Genomic DNA, 15,453 nt, shown 5'->3' with positions numbered 1-15,453 from the left:
CAACTGAGGGTCCAAATGGCCCACCAACACTCCGAAACATCACGCATGACTCATTGAGATATTTGGTGCAGTCAAGGAAGCAAAAAAGCAGCAACCAGTGAAGACAATCCACTGATAAAAAACTGTTAAAGCAACAAAATCAATCAATATTCATTACTTATCAATACAATACAAAATCAATACTTAAAACAAGCCTTTACTGATCTGCCAATCCACCAGCCTGCCAATTACCAAACCAATCAACCGGCCAATTACCAAACCAATCAACCATACAGCGAGTAGAACAACGATAAAGAAACTTTCTCAAACCTTACCTTGGCAATCTGGACACACCAATTGAGCAACAGCTGGGATCCGATGTTGTCCTTGTGCTCGAGGACATAGTCGAGCAGGCACCCATGAGGCATCAGTTGTGTGACCAGCTGGATGGTGGGACTCAGGCAGACACCCAGCAGGCGGACCAGGTGGGGGTGCTCCATGCTAGCCATGATCAGGGCCTCCTGAATGAGACAGATATACACTCAGGCATGTGGGGGGAAAGGGTTGAGAGTTTGACATCTGAAATGGTCAACAGATTCTATATAGTGTTGTTCACTTGAGGCAAAAAACTAACTGTTTTATCAAAACACAAACAGAAAATATATTCCTGTAATTTTGTTATTTTGATACTTTTGATCTTGAAATTCAGGTCCAAACACAGGCACCACTCTGCTAGTCCTTATTTGGATCAAGCTGTACATGGAATCCGGTCACAAAGCACACTTACACTTATTTTTTGATGACTTTGTCACTAACTAAATTGTGTTTCTTTTGGCATATTCAGAACATAGGAGTACCATATTAATAATGTGTTGTATTGTGCCCAAGCAGGTATAGTCTTTCAGTTAGTGTCAGAAGACAAATGCAGGAGCTATAGTTCGAAGACTGAAACCCACTGGCAAAGTTTATCTTGTTTACAAGCGTAGACTGAGCTGTAAAAGACCACATGATCCCTTATTCTGTTTAAGGCTGAAGTTCCCCTTGAAGCAAGCAGCAAGGTTCCCGAAGAAACAGCTGATTTTTATTCATAACCTCAACATCAAAGTGACTCAGTGCTTCACAAGACTGTCAGCATGCTTTGTAGTTGACTAAAAATGTAGCAACAGCACCAAGGTGAGATTGCTGTAAATCATCTGTCCCTGTCCTTTAACAGGCGGTTCTGTCTTTCCACTGGTTTGGTCTGAAGTGTTGCTATTAGAGAATACGCTACTGTATAGTAAATATGTCCATATGAAGAAGCGGCTCCAGTGCATTATTAATAGAGCTTTGAACTTGCCTGCAGTGTCAACATCTTTATATGCGGCATTTTTAGAATAAGAAAAAATGGTATTATTAGTTTGCAAGAATACGATCGTAGTGTCATACAAACAAACGCAATCTATTATTTAAATGATACAAAAACACGACCAAACACAATATATAGACCATCTATTCCGTGTAACTATACATTATACATAATGGTACTTAACACAGTATGTGTCCACAGTGCACTGACAGAGAGATACAACCACAACACAGTTTAGGATTTACAGTTTATGGCTCAGGTAACGCTTGCATTATCAGATCCTTGTTCATGTGTTGGCAGTATATTCACTCCAGGGTTCCCCTGTCAATGTGATGTGGTTTCCTCAGATGTCTTAACCTTTGTATGCATGAATATCTTTAAGGTAAAGGTGATCACATGATATAAATTCAAATTTGTGAGCTCCGATCCATGAATGAAAGGCTCCAACAACACAGCATCCTATTTCACAGTTTCATTCATTGAAATGGAATAGTGTATTAGTTTTGCACTCTTAAATCTACAGGAAAGGTTTTAATTCAGTAATAAACTAAACTAGACTACAACACTGACAGCATTTTAAGTACAGTTAAGAATTGTGGAATTATGGAGCTAATTCCATAATGAATGTTAGTAGATTATAGAGTTATCAAGTAGGGGGTATGTCTGTGCCGTTTGCATGTGGATATAAAGGAGTATGGATAAGCATAAACATCCAGTGACAAAAAGTGATATTTAACAAAACACAATCGTATGTTTTTTTTAGAGTGGAAAATGTTCACTCCCCACAGGCCATTTCTCATCTTTAAACCAAATTACAACCAAATTACAACAAAATTAAATAGATTTTCTCGCTGAAGTGATACGTTTTAAATTAAAGTGTTTCTATGTCTTCAGAGTTAGAGTAAAACTAAAAATCTGAAAATTGCTGTATTGCAAAAAGTAGTCATCCAATTTGCTTTAAAAAACCTTAATTGGGAGATTAAAGTATTTTGAGTAACGGCGTTGACTACTTTAAAAACGTAAACCTTTATTCACTTGAAATTCGCCTTTATGTGAATTAAACTCATTAAATACTTTGCTTCAGGTTATTTTCAAATAATTGTGTGTAACATATTTTAAATTATGTGTAAGTGGAACAAAACAGGAACAAAATGGACATTATTGTGATACTGACGTTTTCTGCAAAGCACCATGTAACATGGTTATAAACAGTGCTTTATAAATATGGTTTATCAACATAGGTTATAAATAAATTGTTTGCATTTATTGTCCAGTCCGTTTGAAACTTATGTAGAACAAATACTGAGCAAACATTAATGAAAAGAACAGAAGTTAACTGGCATATAAGAGGGAAACCAAGGTTACGATATTGTAACCCTAGTTCTGTAAGCACAACGGAGCCCTGCACTGGATTCTATGGGTAATCTCCTCTCCATCTCCTGTCCTCCGATGCCGAGCACACGGAAATACACTGAAATACAATCACAGCATCGACTTATCTACAGCCTCAACAGGAACGAGGGTATGGGCGGAAAACCTCGCCATCGCGTTGTGTGATTTTGTCACTGCCAAGCTTTTCCCTTCCATAGATTGTCACTTCTGCACTGTCTGTCTGCTCCAAGCAGGACCCTTATGTCGGTCATTGCCCTTCTCTGATCCCAGCTGAATCCATGAGGGCGATGCTGGCTGATGACATTCTCTCCTTCTCACCGTCATGTTGCTACACTTCGCCTCAGCCTTTGATGATGAGGAAGCGGCAGATGACCACTGAACTAGGATTTCTATGAGACGTTTGCATCGTGTTTAAAGAGTGATGGGTGAAATTGATCAGAAAAGGCAGTGATGAAGGTGCTGCCTTCCATACTGTGGAGTCAGCACATATTTGGGTAGGCAAGTCTTGATTGGCCACTCATGCAAACTTTCATTGGGCGTCCTTGTGATTAAGAGTATTGAGAGGAGTATTACCCATAGAGTCCAGTAGAGGTCGGAGCCTGTGTGATTTAGAACGGCTTTGTTGAATGCAATACCCACGGACGGCTTCAAAACAAGCTTTGAGCAGGATTTTGGCTTTCAAAGAAGTAACATTCTGTAACATGCCCTTTCTGCCTTCAGCCACCATTGTGATTACATACACACATAAACATAGACACTCTTGCGCACTTGCAAACACATACATGTATGACAATCTTGCTGGGTACTGACACCCTCCCCTCTTGTTAGACACTGGCAGCAGGAAGGGGGTGTTGGCATTATTAACTGGGCCAAACATTTTTGGATCATTTGATAGAATAACTTCCCTCCTCTTTGTGCTCCACAGGTAAGGAGTAGGAAACAAACATACACCAAACACACAAACACGGATTGAATGATGATCACTTCTCGGTGACTTCTTCAAACAGTCAGTGGCAAGTGAATGTGGCCTGCAGCTAAAAGATCACTAGACTGAATACCTTCGATAACCCGTGATAGTAAGTTAATTTACCGTTTATATTCTGTCACCCCATCTGAGTGAGTTGGATGGAGAACTAGGGGTGAGGAGCTGGCTATATGTAATGGTACGCACACATGCAGAGACATGCATACATCAGACAACTTATAGTGTTTAAATGCATGTTTTGCTGGTAAATGCATATTTAGAGTTTTACATCTCCATCCCTCCGTCTACAGTAAAGCTCAACATCATGTCATCACTGATAACTGCTTCTCTGATTGCCAGACAAGACCTCAAAACGCATGTTAAACACACAAAGAATATTCATCAAAGATGTCCTGATAAAAATATAAAAGCTAACAATTTTCCCTCTTAGACTGTCAAACTAAGTGCAAAACATGAGTGCCTGCGTCTGTATGTGTACGTGTGTTGATGGAGGATATTTCATCTACATTGCATCATCATAGGGAGATAATTTCCTTTTTTTAAATTTTCCTTTTGAAATGAGCCGTGCTGTGAATATTTTTTAAATAGGGCCTTTTGCACTGGGCTGGGTGCCTGTGGCATGGTGTGTGTATGTGTGTGTGTGTGTGTGTGTGTGCGTGTGTGTGTGCGTGCGTGTGTGTGTGTATAGGGGCCCCTGATGGTTTCTCTTCTTGTGTCTTTGGAGTCTAAACTTTGTTCTTAAGCGCTTCATTCCATCAATGGAGGTGATTCAAAAGTTACTGAGTAGTGGTTTCAATCTGGTGAACAGGTCACAGGGTTAAGTCACCAATGCAACAGTGCCCTGATGGGTATATGTTGCATCTGTTGGACTGACCTAACCAAACATGGCTTGTAATGCGTTAATATGACAACATTTCATAAAATATTAAATTCAGCTGATGGAGAACTAGAAGAAACTGTCATTTATTGTTTCTTCTGTTTTAATTTGGGAGTTTTCAAGATACTCACGTCCATGAACTCCACGTTAGCCTTGGGTCCCGTAGCCTCATTTAGGATTTTAATGGCGACAGGAATCTTCACGGTTTCACCCTCTGGGATCCAAATACCCTAAATAAACACAAACGATTAGTCGTTATATCAAGTCACCAAACTCAAACTCACCAACATCTTATTAAGCGAGACATATTAAAGATTTGAACAGGAGGAATCTCAATTAATGAATGAAGGATTTTTCACCTTGAATTTGTCAGCTGTCTTAATAACCATCTTCCATATTCTCACTGGCAGATTATGAGATGTTCTGCATGCTGTATGATTACCTTTGATTTTGTCCTTCAAAAAGACTTGGGCAAAACTATTTAATCATTTTGAAGTATCCAATTTCAGGTGGGATTAAAGTGATTAAGCAGCTGCCAAAGTGGCCAAAGCATTTAACAGAGGAGAGAAATAAAGTGCCTCTCAACTTTTTCTAAATGTGTTCCACCTTTGTTCTGCCCTGATGTGACTATACATCCCCAGTGACAGAAGGACCAACACCTCTGCTCATAGAGATAAAACACTTGTCCTCCCAAAGCTGTAACTCCAATGTGATGCCTCCGTTTGAAACAGTCTGTCTACCCACACCTCGATGAATATTTAGCAGAATGAATTGCTATTTGTTCTCATATTAACTGCATTCGGGATATGTAATGTTGTACATTCATGTCGTAGCTAGCATGGTTGTTTTGTAAACATCTCAGGATTTCAGCAGTATTTCTCTATCTAATTTCTACAGTACTTAGACTGAATATTTGCAGATTGTACCATTAATAAAGTCACTGACTATATCCACGTCAAGGGTCGATTGTTCAACTCTGCCAGGTGAGGATTGAAATGAGTCCTGGGGTCTTACAAATGATGAAAAAATGGACTGATTACCAGTGAAGGGTACCCTCTGAAGTGATCACATAACATAGTTTAAATTCAGTGTTTCCCACCTAAATCCATTTTCTGCATTCTAAAATGTATTTTACTCCGAATAAAATACTCATCCATAATAACATTTGCAATGCAGATTTTGAGGATATTTGGAAACCTCAGTTTGCAATCTTATTCTACCCCGCATTTTAGGCGCTTTACCTTGTTTCTCGACAAGTTACTGCCTTCAACTCTGAAATAGTGTGAAATCAAGAGACATCATATTACGCTGCAACAGATCTGGCCGATCTCTGAGAGAAATTCCAGTTCAGGTTGATTATCATCTAATTCTTTTTTACCTGTTCATTGTCTCTGGCTTGCACGCACTACGTCTTGTGTGCTAACATGTGCGTTTGTCAGTAAAACACAAAATACATACACAACAGAAACGTTTCTCCGCGGCACTAGTGGTCATAACTCGACAGGGTACTGTTAGCAGCTCAACAAATAGAGCTTGTGTAAAGAGAGAGTGAGGCATTTTGGTGAAAAGAGAAGTTTTGCAAAGCCCATGGCCTCTGTGTTGTGCTTACTATAATAATATTGAGCAATCAAGTTGCTGAAGGTAGGACATCTTGCTGACTGGGAAGATCTCAAAATCAACTAACTGTTCCTCAAGAGGATCCAGAGGACATATAAGCTCTCTGATGGCCACCAAGGAAAACTGTATTGGTCCTAGTGCTCACCTCTGAAACTCAAAGTGAACAATATACTCTTATTTGCCTAGAGATGCCCGGAGATTCCCCAAGGAAATGCGCAAGATATTTAATTGAAAAAGGACACCTGTGCTTCGGCTACCATACCTCAGACATAGAAATGTGCTATATTGTGAATGGATGGATCTACAAATTGACCAATGATGATTTCAGTGAGAGTCTGGACTTTATAATTTCAGCTGTATCTTTTTCTACCTCTCCCCAACTCATCATCACACTGATGGTGACCTCAGATACCCTTTATTGCACTGTAACCCCAGGGGTCTCAGTGTCAGCTATTACTTATTATTTTCATCACACGCCTCCAGCGCTTCGTCTCATTTCCTGTCATTAACGATCCTGCAATTCGTCTCTCCTATCTTCCTTTTTTTTTTTCACGATCTCACATCATGCTCTCTACTTGAGCAGTCACTCAAGTACAACCTGAAACGCATGCAAACAGTTACTATTATTTCATTTTTTTTGTGCATTTTACCTTGTAAACAGTCCCGAAGGCCCCGGACCCGAGAATCTTGACCCTTTTGAGTTCAGTCTCTTTCAGGATGCGAAGCTGGGCTTGGTTGGGTGCAGTTCCACTTGGTGTTAAAGGTTCCACCAGCTAAAAACACATCCAGTAAAACAGAAGTCATTCAATGGTTGAAATACCTGATATCACTTACACTGACAAGCAATTACATGTGATTTATATTAAGGACAATCATGGGAACAGAAAACACTGTTCAAGAATTTCCATGTGGTACTGTTCCTTGAATCAATTCCAAAAAGTCTGTTTCTATAAACTGTGACATAATTTTCCTGGAAATCATAAAGTGAAACAATTCTTATGGAGTTACTTGCAATTTAAGTTTTTCTTCAAACAATAATCATTTCTTAAAATAGTGTATCTAATATAAAAACCATTAATCTTGTCATGCAATTTATTGCAAAATACTAATCTTAATAAGTAACGGCCCAGTACTTCAGGGGACAGTAGGGTCACAATGACGTTTTTTTTACAACAAGACGAATCCAGTTCCATTATCATTTCAATATCACAAGTGAGAGATTTAATATGCGAACAGAAGAGGGAGATGGAGAAAGCTGGACGAAGAGCGAGAGAAAGGAGGTGGGGGAGGCGGATAATTGTGGAGCCTGAAAAGGAGTTGACACTTTTGTTGTCTCATTACTCCTCAAGTGGAGGAACGGACAGATTTAACAGCAAGTGAGGGAGAAAGATTATATGAGGGGAGGGAGGGAGGAAGAAGTGGAGCGGAGAGGAAATGTGGCAGAAACAACAACAACAAGACAGCGATGGAGAAGCGAGTGGCTGAATTAGTCAGAGGAAGCAAAAGCATAAGAGAGGGAGCAATATAAGGAGAATTAGGAGAAGAGCGGAAGATTAGAGAGGGAGGGAGGGCAGAGAGAGCAAAACTGAACAGGAGTGTAAATCAGCCTGGCTGTGGTTGGCAGCTTATGTCCCTCTGGCTCATGGTTACCATTTGATTAAAAACAATAGCCATTCTTCATTTAAATGGAATAACAAATCAGCTTCTGCAGGGTGGAAACAAGGAAGGCGGGGGCCACACAAGCATATACAAACACGCACAGGGCAATACAGATGTCTCAGCACTGATCCATCCACACACACACACACACACTACTGTATGCTACTCCACTGTGCGGGGAGCTGTTCAGCATTAGAAGTGCTGAAGATGTTGAGGCTGTGTAGCAGCCACAGTACAGCACATCGGATCTGTCCACCTTCTCACTGTACAAGGCAGTACTGAAACCAACAATGGGCCTCCTATAGGAACAAACTTACTCACAATGAGTTCTTCTTTTGTTTAGCTCCCATTGATTTCTGGCATTCACTTCGTTTTCGCTCTTCTCTCAGGTAAGAGAACATTTCACGAGTGGTCGAGAGCACTCTTACCGTGACGAGAAAAAAACATCTTGTTTTCACAATCCAAGAAACATAACAGTCGCAAGAATATCTTATAATACAAATTAGATTATCATCAATTATAGATTAATTATGATGATTGGATTGTTACATTTGTGGGCTAAATATATACACTGGTCCACTATCCCATTTAAGACCATAAAAACCCTTGGGATGATATTCTAAATGGCTTACATAGTGCTTTTTGATTTTCCAGTGGCACCGGTACTGACACTCTTTTTTTAGGTTTAATTAACATTACCTCAATTTCACTTTTGCTGGAGTTCTCATTTTTCAAGAGAGTGTTGCTGTATACGGCAAACTGTGTAGTCAGACTAACCATTTACATGCTGTTCATTTTACTACTTTACTGACAACAGAATGATGAGAAAACATGAATGCATTAATTGCACAAACTAAGTGTGAAAAGTGGTTTAGCCAGTTTAGACATTGTAGAATTAAAAGCAGTCAAAAAAAGTGAAATCCTTTGCATACACTATACGGCATTATTGTGTAGGTTAGATACCAGTGCAAGGTAAGAGGGCTGTCTATTCCCACCTAGTTTTTGTGATCACTCAGTAAAAAAGTAGTCTCTTATAGTTATTAAATACTTTATTTTAAATAAACATGCACCAGTTTTGGCAGATACCGGTTAATGTTGTGTTTAAGCACATTCTGCCTTAGCATTAAGCATGACAGCAGGCTTCTTCCGCATGCTGTTTGTTAGCTATATAATGTGAAGAATAAAATACATAAGTAATCAAGAAACAGCGACAATATAAAGGTCTGCATATAGATGACAGAAGTGCAAGTAAGCATAATAAGCATCATCTGTGCTGTTTTGTCATTATAGGAGCTATTGGCAAAGACACTTTACAGATACTTGTGTGCTCTGAAGAGGGAGAAAGCGGTGAAACCAGACCTTACTCTCACAAGTGTATTAGATGATGTGCTCTTCTTGTTGTAACACAAAGGAAGAGTGCCCTTTCCGCTTCTAATGGTATGGTCCCATACCTCTTCCAAACAGAAGTGTCCTCTCCAATATACTATGGGGAAGATAACACCTGAGCCTCTGAGTTTCTGACCACCTCCGCACTCACCATCTGGAGACATGAAGTCGCAATTTCTTATCTCTGTATTTCAGTCTGGCTTTCTCCTATTTTGTACAAAATGTGCCAGTGTCTGTGCTATGAATGCACACACACTCACATTGCTGTATTTTACACACACACACACACACACACACACACACACACACACACACACACACACACACACACACACACACACACACACACACACACACACACACACACACACACACACATGCAACATTGTAATCATACAAATTCAGACAAATGTCCTCAAGCATTTCCTATGTTTTGATCTTGTTTTCCTCTCAAATTAATGGCATATTCGTCATATGATAAATTATGTGTAAAATCACTAACGAAAAAACAAAAACTATTTGTTTCTCTCCACTATGTTTTTAATGCTTTTGAGCCTAAGCTATGGAAAAGTTAGTGAGCCAATACCTTAAAATATTAAGTCATACTACTTCCACCAATATCCTTTGATCCACAGTCATGCACAGTCCTCTGACAACATCATTTTTAAATGCTACATGCGTCAGTTTCTCCTTTCTCGCTTTTTTTTCATCGACCGCCCTGCTCACCTCTGTCTCCAGGAAGCGACGGAGGGCTCTCTTCTTCTTGATGTTCTTCCGGCGCACAGACACCGCTACACTCAGCACCATGATCACCACCAAAAAGAGGCCGCCGATCACCCCTGCTGCGATCAGAGGGGTTCTGAGGACAAGAAATTGAAGGGGAAGAAAAAGGAAGGAGGAAAATTAGTAGATGATGAAGAGACAGATGAGGATGCAGGCAATGAGAAAGCATGAAGCATTATCTCCAGGGGGTGGGGGGGTTAGAGAGGATAAGGACAAAAAGATGGAAGTTGGTGTCATCAAACACATACAACATGTCTCTTAGTACATACTTATTTGGGGCGATTTGAAAACCTTTTCACATCCAGTTTTTGTATGTTTTTTCATGCTGAGCTTTATCTGGTACCAAGCATCCCTCTATGCCCTCTCTTATAGAATCAAGGCTGAGATCAAAAACATGGAAAAAACCATCAAAGTGAATTCTCAGCACCATACTGACGCTGTCATTTGAAATCAAGCCTCTAGACAGTTTTCCTGCTATGCTCCCCAAAGTCTTCAGAGTTTATGCAGAAATGAGCGGGAAGGGTTGGCTTTCCAGTAGCCAACCCCCACTTTGTTTTTGGGGTAATCAAAGAACTTCATTTGATCAAGGCATACTGAGACTTTGTCCTTAATCAAAGGAGAAAGGCTGTTGGTCAGGACTGTGTATCACAGACAGCGAGAATACGCTCTGTTGTGTTATCACAGTCAGTCGGCTTCATGGGACGTGAAGAACTCGGTATCTCCGTGTCACCATTACAGTACATAGGTTGTCCACCAGAGAGAATTGATAACTTAATTCTTCAAAATGTAAAATGTATCTCTGATTAAAAAACATGGTCACGATTCTTTTGATTCATCTGTATAATCTAGTGGGCTTTAGATGTGCTGCTACTGTCGGTACTTTGGAAACAGGTGGATATAGTGAGCCTGGCGTTGTCCAGTTTTTAGGATCAGCTAAGCAAGCTGTCTTCTGGTTGTAGCTTCGTATCTAACCAACAGGTCTACAACTGATAACGTTTGTGCATGTGTTTGTATGTATCTCGCACTCGTCAATAATAATCAGTTCATAATCAGTCAACAAGAAAGGTCATCCGCAATTTGACGCGCGACCAAAATGCGTAAATGCACAAGGAGCCAATCAGGGAGCACAGAGATATCACACAACAGGCAGCTCTGATCGTCTTGAATCAAATTGGAAAGATACTGCCAAATGGGAACATGTTAAATGAGGAAGTCAATTTTATCAAACTGAATATCACATGAGTAAGTGACACGAAGTGATTAATCCAGCTCAATCAGATATGCACACAATCTCTACACAAGATGTACGTTAATGCCAGGTGGAATGATGGCCTTTGAAGGCTTAGTTTAATCATGTATTTCTGATAAGCCACTTTTAGTCGTGCCCCAAAAGCCAATACCTCCAACCGGTGAAAGATCTACAAGATGTATGACACCTCAGAGCAGGAAGCTAAGCATGGGGTTTGCTGGGCGTCCACTCCTGTATCCTAGCCACAGCTATCGTGGATAGGATCAGGGCTGATCATTTACCAATCTGCTGCAGTGCCCCTTCATCTTCTTGTTGTCCCCAAAGACTATTTCAGAAGGAGAATGTTTGATTTTTTAGCAGATCTCTAAAAGACGTGAATGTTTTCTCTGAAATGATAAGTCTCTCCTTATGCATCTATTGGTCTCAGTAAAAGGTTCATGACTGAATATTGATCAGTATTAATGACTATCCGTTTGTCTGTCTATGTATCTAACTGTACGTATTTGTCATTCTGAAGCATCCTGTCCCGTTTTAGACTGCTGCACGATTTAGTTGTGTTGGCAGTGTTGAGCTGCAGATCTCCAGACTCATAAGTAAGTTCTTATGTGGTGGTTGCTCACCCTGCCTACAAGCCTTCTTTTTTCCTTTAAAAAAAAAAAATCACTTCCCAAACACCATCCAACAATTCTCAGAGCCACTTGATGCCAAACTGTTTCTCTTATGAAATCTTGAATCCATTTGCTGTAAAATGCATTTGTTCACTCACCCTCCCAGTAGCCTCAGAACAAAAGCTAAAGCACTATCAATTTATCAAGAACCAGGCAAATTGCTTGTGCGCACATGCACACACGCACACACACACACACACACACACACACATACACACACACACACACACACACTCATAGAGAGGCATTAAGGACACTCAGGGATTTTGGACCTTAGAGCTAGCCATTAATCAGAGACGTTGCTTACTGATATTACTTTGTGTGTGTGTGTGTGTGTGTGTCTGTGTGTACATGGTGTGTGCTACAGTGTAGGTGTGTTTTCGTATGAAAGGCAATACACGGAAAATAATGTTGTACCTGTCCATCCAGCCAATACAGTCTTGCAGTCTAGGTCCAATGCACCTAAGTAAACAAACACAGGAGAAGCAAAAAAGTTAGACAAACAAAATTCATAGTTTGTCATTTCTGAGAATGATGAGTCAGGGAGCTGAGCAAAGCAATACAGTAATGGTTAATGCAAAAAACTGAATCTATTTTAGTTTATTACATTTTGGCTTGTAATATTTGCCCTCAGTGGCCTTTTTCTATTTTGTTTGCTTGATAATAATAATAATCTGACCCATGTCATGGCACGTGGGGACTTTAGCGAGAAAGGTCACTCATGTTGACTTAATTCAGTTTTTCTATGCAGGCCTACTGTATTACATCTCACTACTTTGGCAACATTCACACATCAGGGATACAATAATTTAATAATAATCTATAATAAGATTCACATTTCTATTATTCATCATGTACTGGGAAATCTGTTAAATTGCACATTTTAGAGAACGATACTACAATATATACAATAAATAATCCAGTTTGAAGTTCATGTAGTCAAACATAGTTTGGGATGTATTCCCTACTAGTATTCGTTTTTCATCGGTAGGGATGCACAGGCTGTGTTTTTATTCGTCTGGTGGGGGCTGGATGTTTTCCTGTGGTAAAGGCTCGATAGTTGACTGTATAGTAACTCACAGGGACAGACAAACAAGAGGGAACCTGTCAAGAGCGTATGCATTCATGTTACAGTGAGATGCTTTGAGTAAAGACGTTTGCTCTACAGTGAGTCTGAATGCGTTCCAACTGAATGGAACCGGATTTGTATCCGTCCATTTATTGTCAAAGTAACTTCATTCAAGTATGGACATTGGTGTGCTGGTCACATTCCTGACTCTACAAGCTACCTTAAGCCATGATCTATTGGCTTCTCTTATCTGTCCACTACAGCCTTTATTGCTGTCTGTCAAAAAATACAATGTCTGTGTCTGTGTGTGTGTGTGTGTGTGTGTGTGTGTATGCTGGTGTTAGCATGTAGGAGTCACAACTTTATCCTCAAGGTTCAGTTTCAGTGTGTCCACATGGGTGAAAGATTACAAAGCCACATTGTCTACAGAAAGAAAGCAAAGATCTCTGCTGGAAATTTCACCAGTCCTGCTGTCTGGATATTTCAAATTTCCCATGTGTACTGCGCAGTGTGGCGTCTGACAGTCTTAATACTAGCGCCACAATTCTGGGGCTCCTTTGAATATTTAGAAGTAAGGGATATTGGTTTCCTCCCTGTGTCTGTCTCTTTCCCTCTTTGTCTATCTCTCCCCCTTTCCTCTCCCTACACCCAGCCGGTTTTTTTTGAGAGGTGGATCTGCTTATAAAGCTATACCTGTGACAAGTGTCAGCCTGGTGTTTTCCATTTACGACTACATTGCTATGCTCGAGCAAGCAGGAGGCCGTCACTCAGGAGAGCAGAAATAACACGCAAGGAAGTGACATAAACTCCCTGTGGAGTTCAATACAAAATGATGTCTTACCGATCCTTGTTGAATATTATATTGAGCGATCAGTGGCTAGTGAGCGATGGAGAGTGGCAAGGTACTTCACTGACTCCTCCAACTTTCATTCTTTGTCTCTACTCTCTCATTTTCTTCTTTGCCTCTTTATTCATTTCTCTTATCTTGCAAGTTGTTGGGTCATTATTTTTTGTTTGCAGGACGTGGATAATGAAAGGGAATATTTCTGATTATGCACTAATAAACCACTATGTAAATGGTCTTAGATTGAGACAATGATAAAAAATAGTCTGTACCCCTGTCGCTCCAGAAAGCGGCACAGGAGAATTCATTTGAGCGTCCTTGTGAAACACGCATTGCTGGAAGCTTGGTGATGTAGTTAGAACTTGCAGTGCTAGTTGGTGTGGTACTGCGGCTGAAGCGCTCACCAGTTACATGGTAGTGCTACTCAATAGCCAACCGAGCAAGTGCAATACATTAACACAGTGTATTCACGAGTATTTCATCTAATCTCTCACGACTGACAACCATTTTGCAAAGTGAGGATATTATTGCTATATTTTATATTATGCTAGTGCTGATAGCACACATACACACTTAGTAACGGCAGTTTTACAGTGATCATCATCATTATTGAAAATAACAATCAAAATGGTTTATTAGCAATGATCTGTGTCACCCGATCTCCCATTAGATGTTTCTAATGATTAGTCAACATACTTTCAAACCATCTAACATGTCTAATGGTAGAAATGTTGCATGTATTTGGTTTTATCAAGATAAATGATTACTGGTTGGTTGCATTCATCTTTTAGATCGACGGATCCGACTTGTGATTTATGAAGGAAAGGCACAAATGTAATACTAGACTTATGACCATTGAACCCCACACCTCTGACCAGCCCTTGACCTGACTGTCCTTACCCCTGGGTGCAGTTGGCATGGCAGGGATGGCATTCATTGTTGGCTTCTGCATACTTGAAGATGAAGCTGTTGGCACCTTGCAGGCCGTCGGGACACTTTTCAACACAATTAGGACCATCCTTGAAATGGACGCATTTCACACATCGCTCTGGGCCCTATGGAAAGTGAAAAAAAAAAAAAAATGCATTGTTTAGTTCAGAAGCACATTTTCATTTTGAAAACATAGTTCTGAATAAAATGTACATGTGCATGCATAACCATCGGCGAGGTTCTATGTTGCCATTTAGCAGGGCACTTAACTGACAGCTGTAATTATGTTATTGTTGTTATTATTATCATAATTATGATTTGTAGCATGAGTCATTTCTAGCTAAGCCTGCTTTACAGAACAGAGTTTGAACACTGCATTCCAGCGCTAATAATACATTGAATGAATTGAAGGAAAAGCCAAATGTTTTGTAGTTAGTGACATGATAACTCTTCCTTCTTCCTATAAAGTTGTTCATGACTGGTGAGTTTGGAGACAGAAAAAAGGGTCTTTTTGCAAAAGGTTTGGTTATCACTAGTGAGTCCAGTGGTCTCTGGACAACCTTCTCTCACAGATGTTGACAGTTTTTACTGTAAAGATTTTATATAAAATGTACCTATGTAGAGACCATATACTTTAACTATACTTGACATCATGAAGCCTGACATAAAG

The 15,453-nt window shown here is 40.0% G+C and overlaps 1 protein-coding gene across 1 annotated transcript in view; it reads right to left on the bottom strand.

Moving 5' to 3' along the window:
* Positions 1 to 15,453, bottom strand: part of erbb4b (erb-b2 receptor tyrosine kinase 4b) — a 279,720-nt gene that overhangs the window by 49,058 nt on the left and 215,209 nt on the right. Inside the window, exons 15-20 of the mRNA XM_079169947.1 lie at positions 14,754 to 14,908; positions 12,358 to 12,402; positions 9,967 to 10,099; positions 6,846 to 6,968; positions 4,710 to 4,808; positions 315 to 500 (exon numbers count right to left, since the gene is read on the bottom strand). Coding sequence (XP_079026073.1) covers positions 315 to 500; positions 4,710 to 4,808; positions 6,846 to 6,968; positions 9,967 to 10,099; positions 12,358 to 12,402; positions 14,754 to 14,908 — 741 coding nt within the window. The remainder of the gene's footprint in view (positions 1 to 314; positions 501 to 4,709; positions 4,809 to 6,845; positions 6,969 to 9,966; positions 10,100 to 12,357; positions 12,403 to 14,753; positions 14,909 to 15,453) is intronic.

This window comes from Pholis gunnellus, assembly GCF_910591455.1.
Source record: "Pholis gunnellus genome assembly, chromosome: 12".
In the NCBI taxonomy this organism is placed as follows: domain Eukaryota; kingdom Metazoa; phylum Chordata; class Actinopteri; order Perciformes; family Pholidae; genus Pholis; species Pholis gunnellus.
This window is presented reverse-complemented; position numbering and strand designations above follow the sequence as displayed.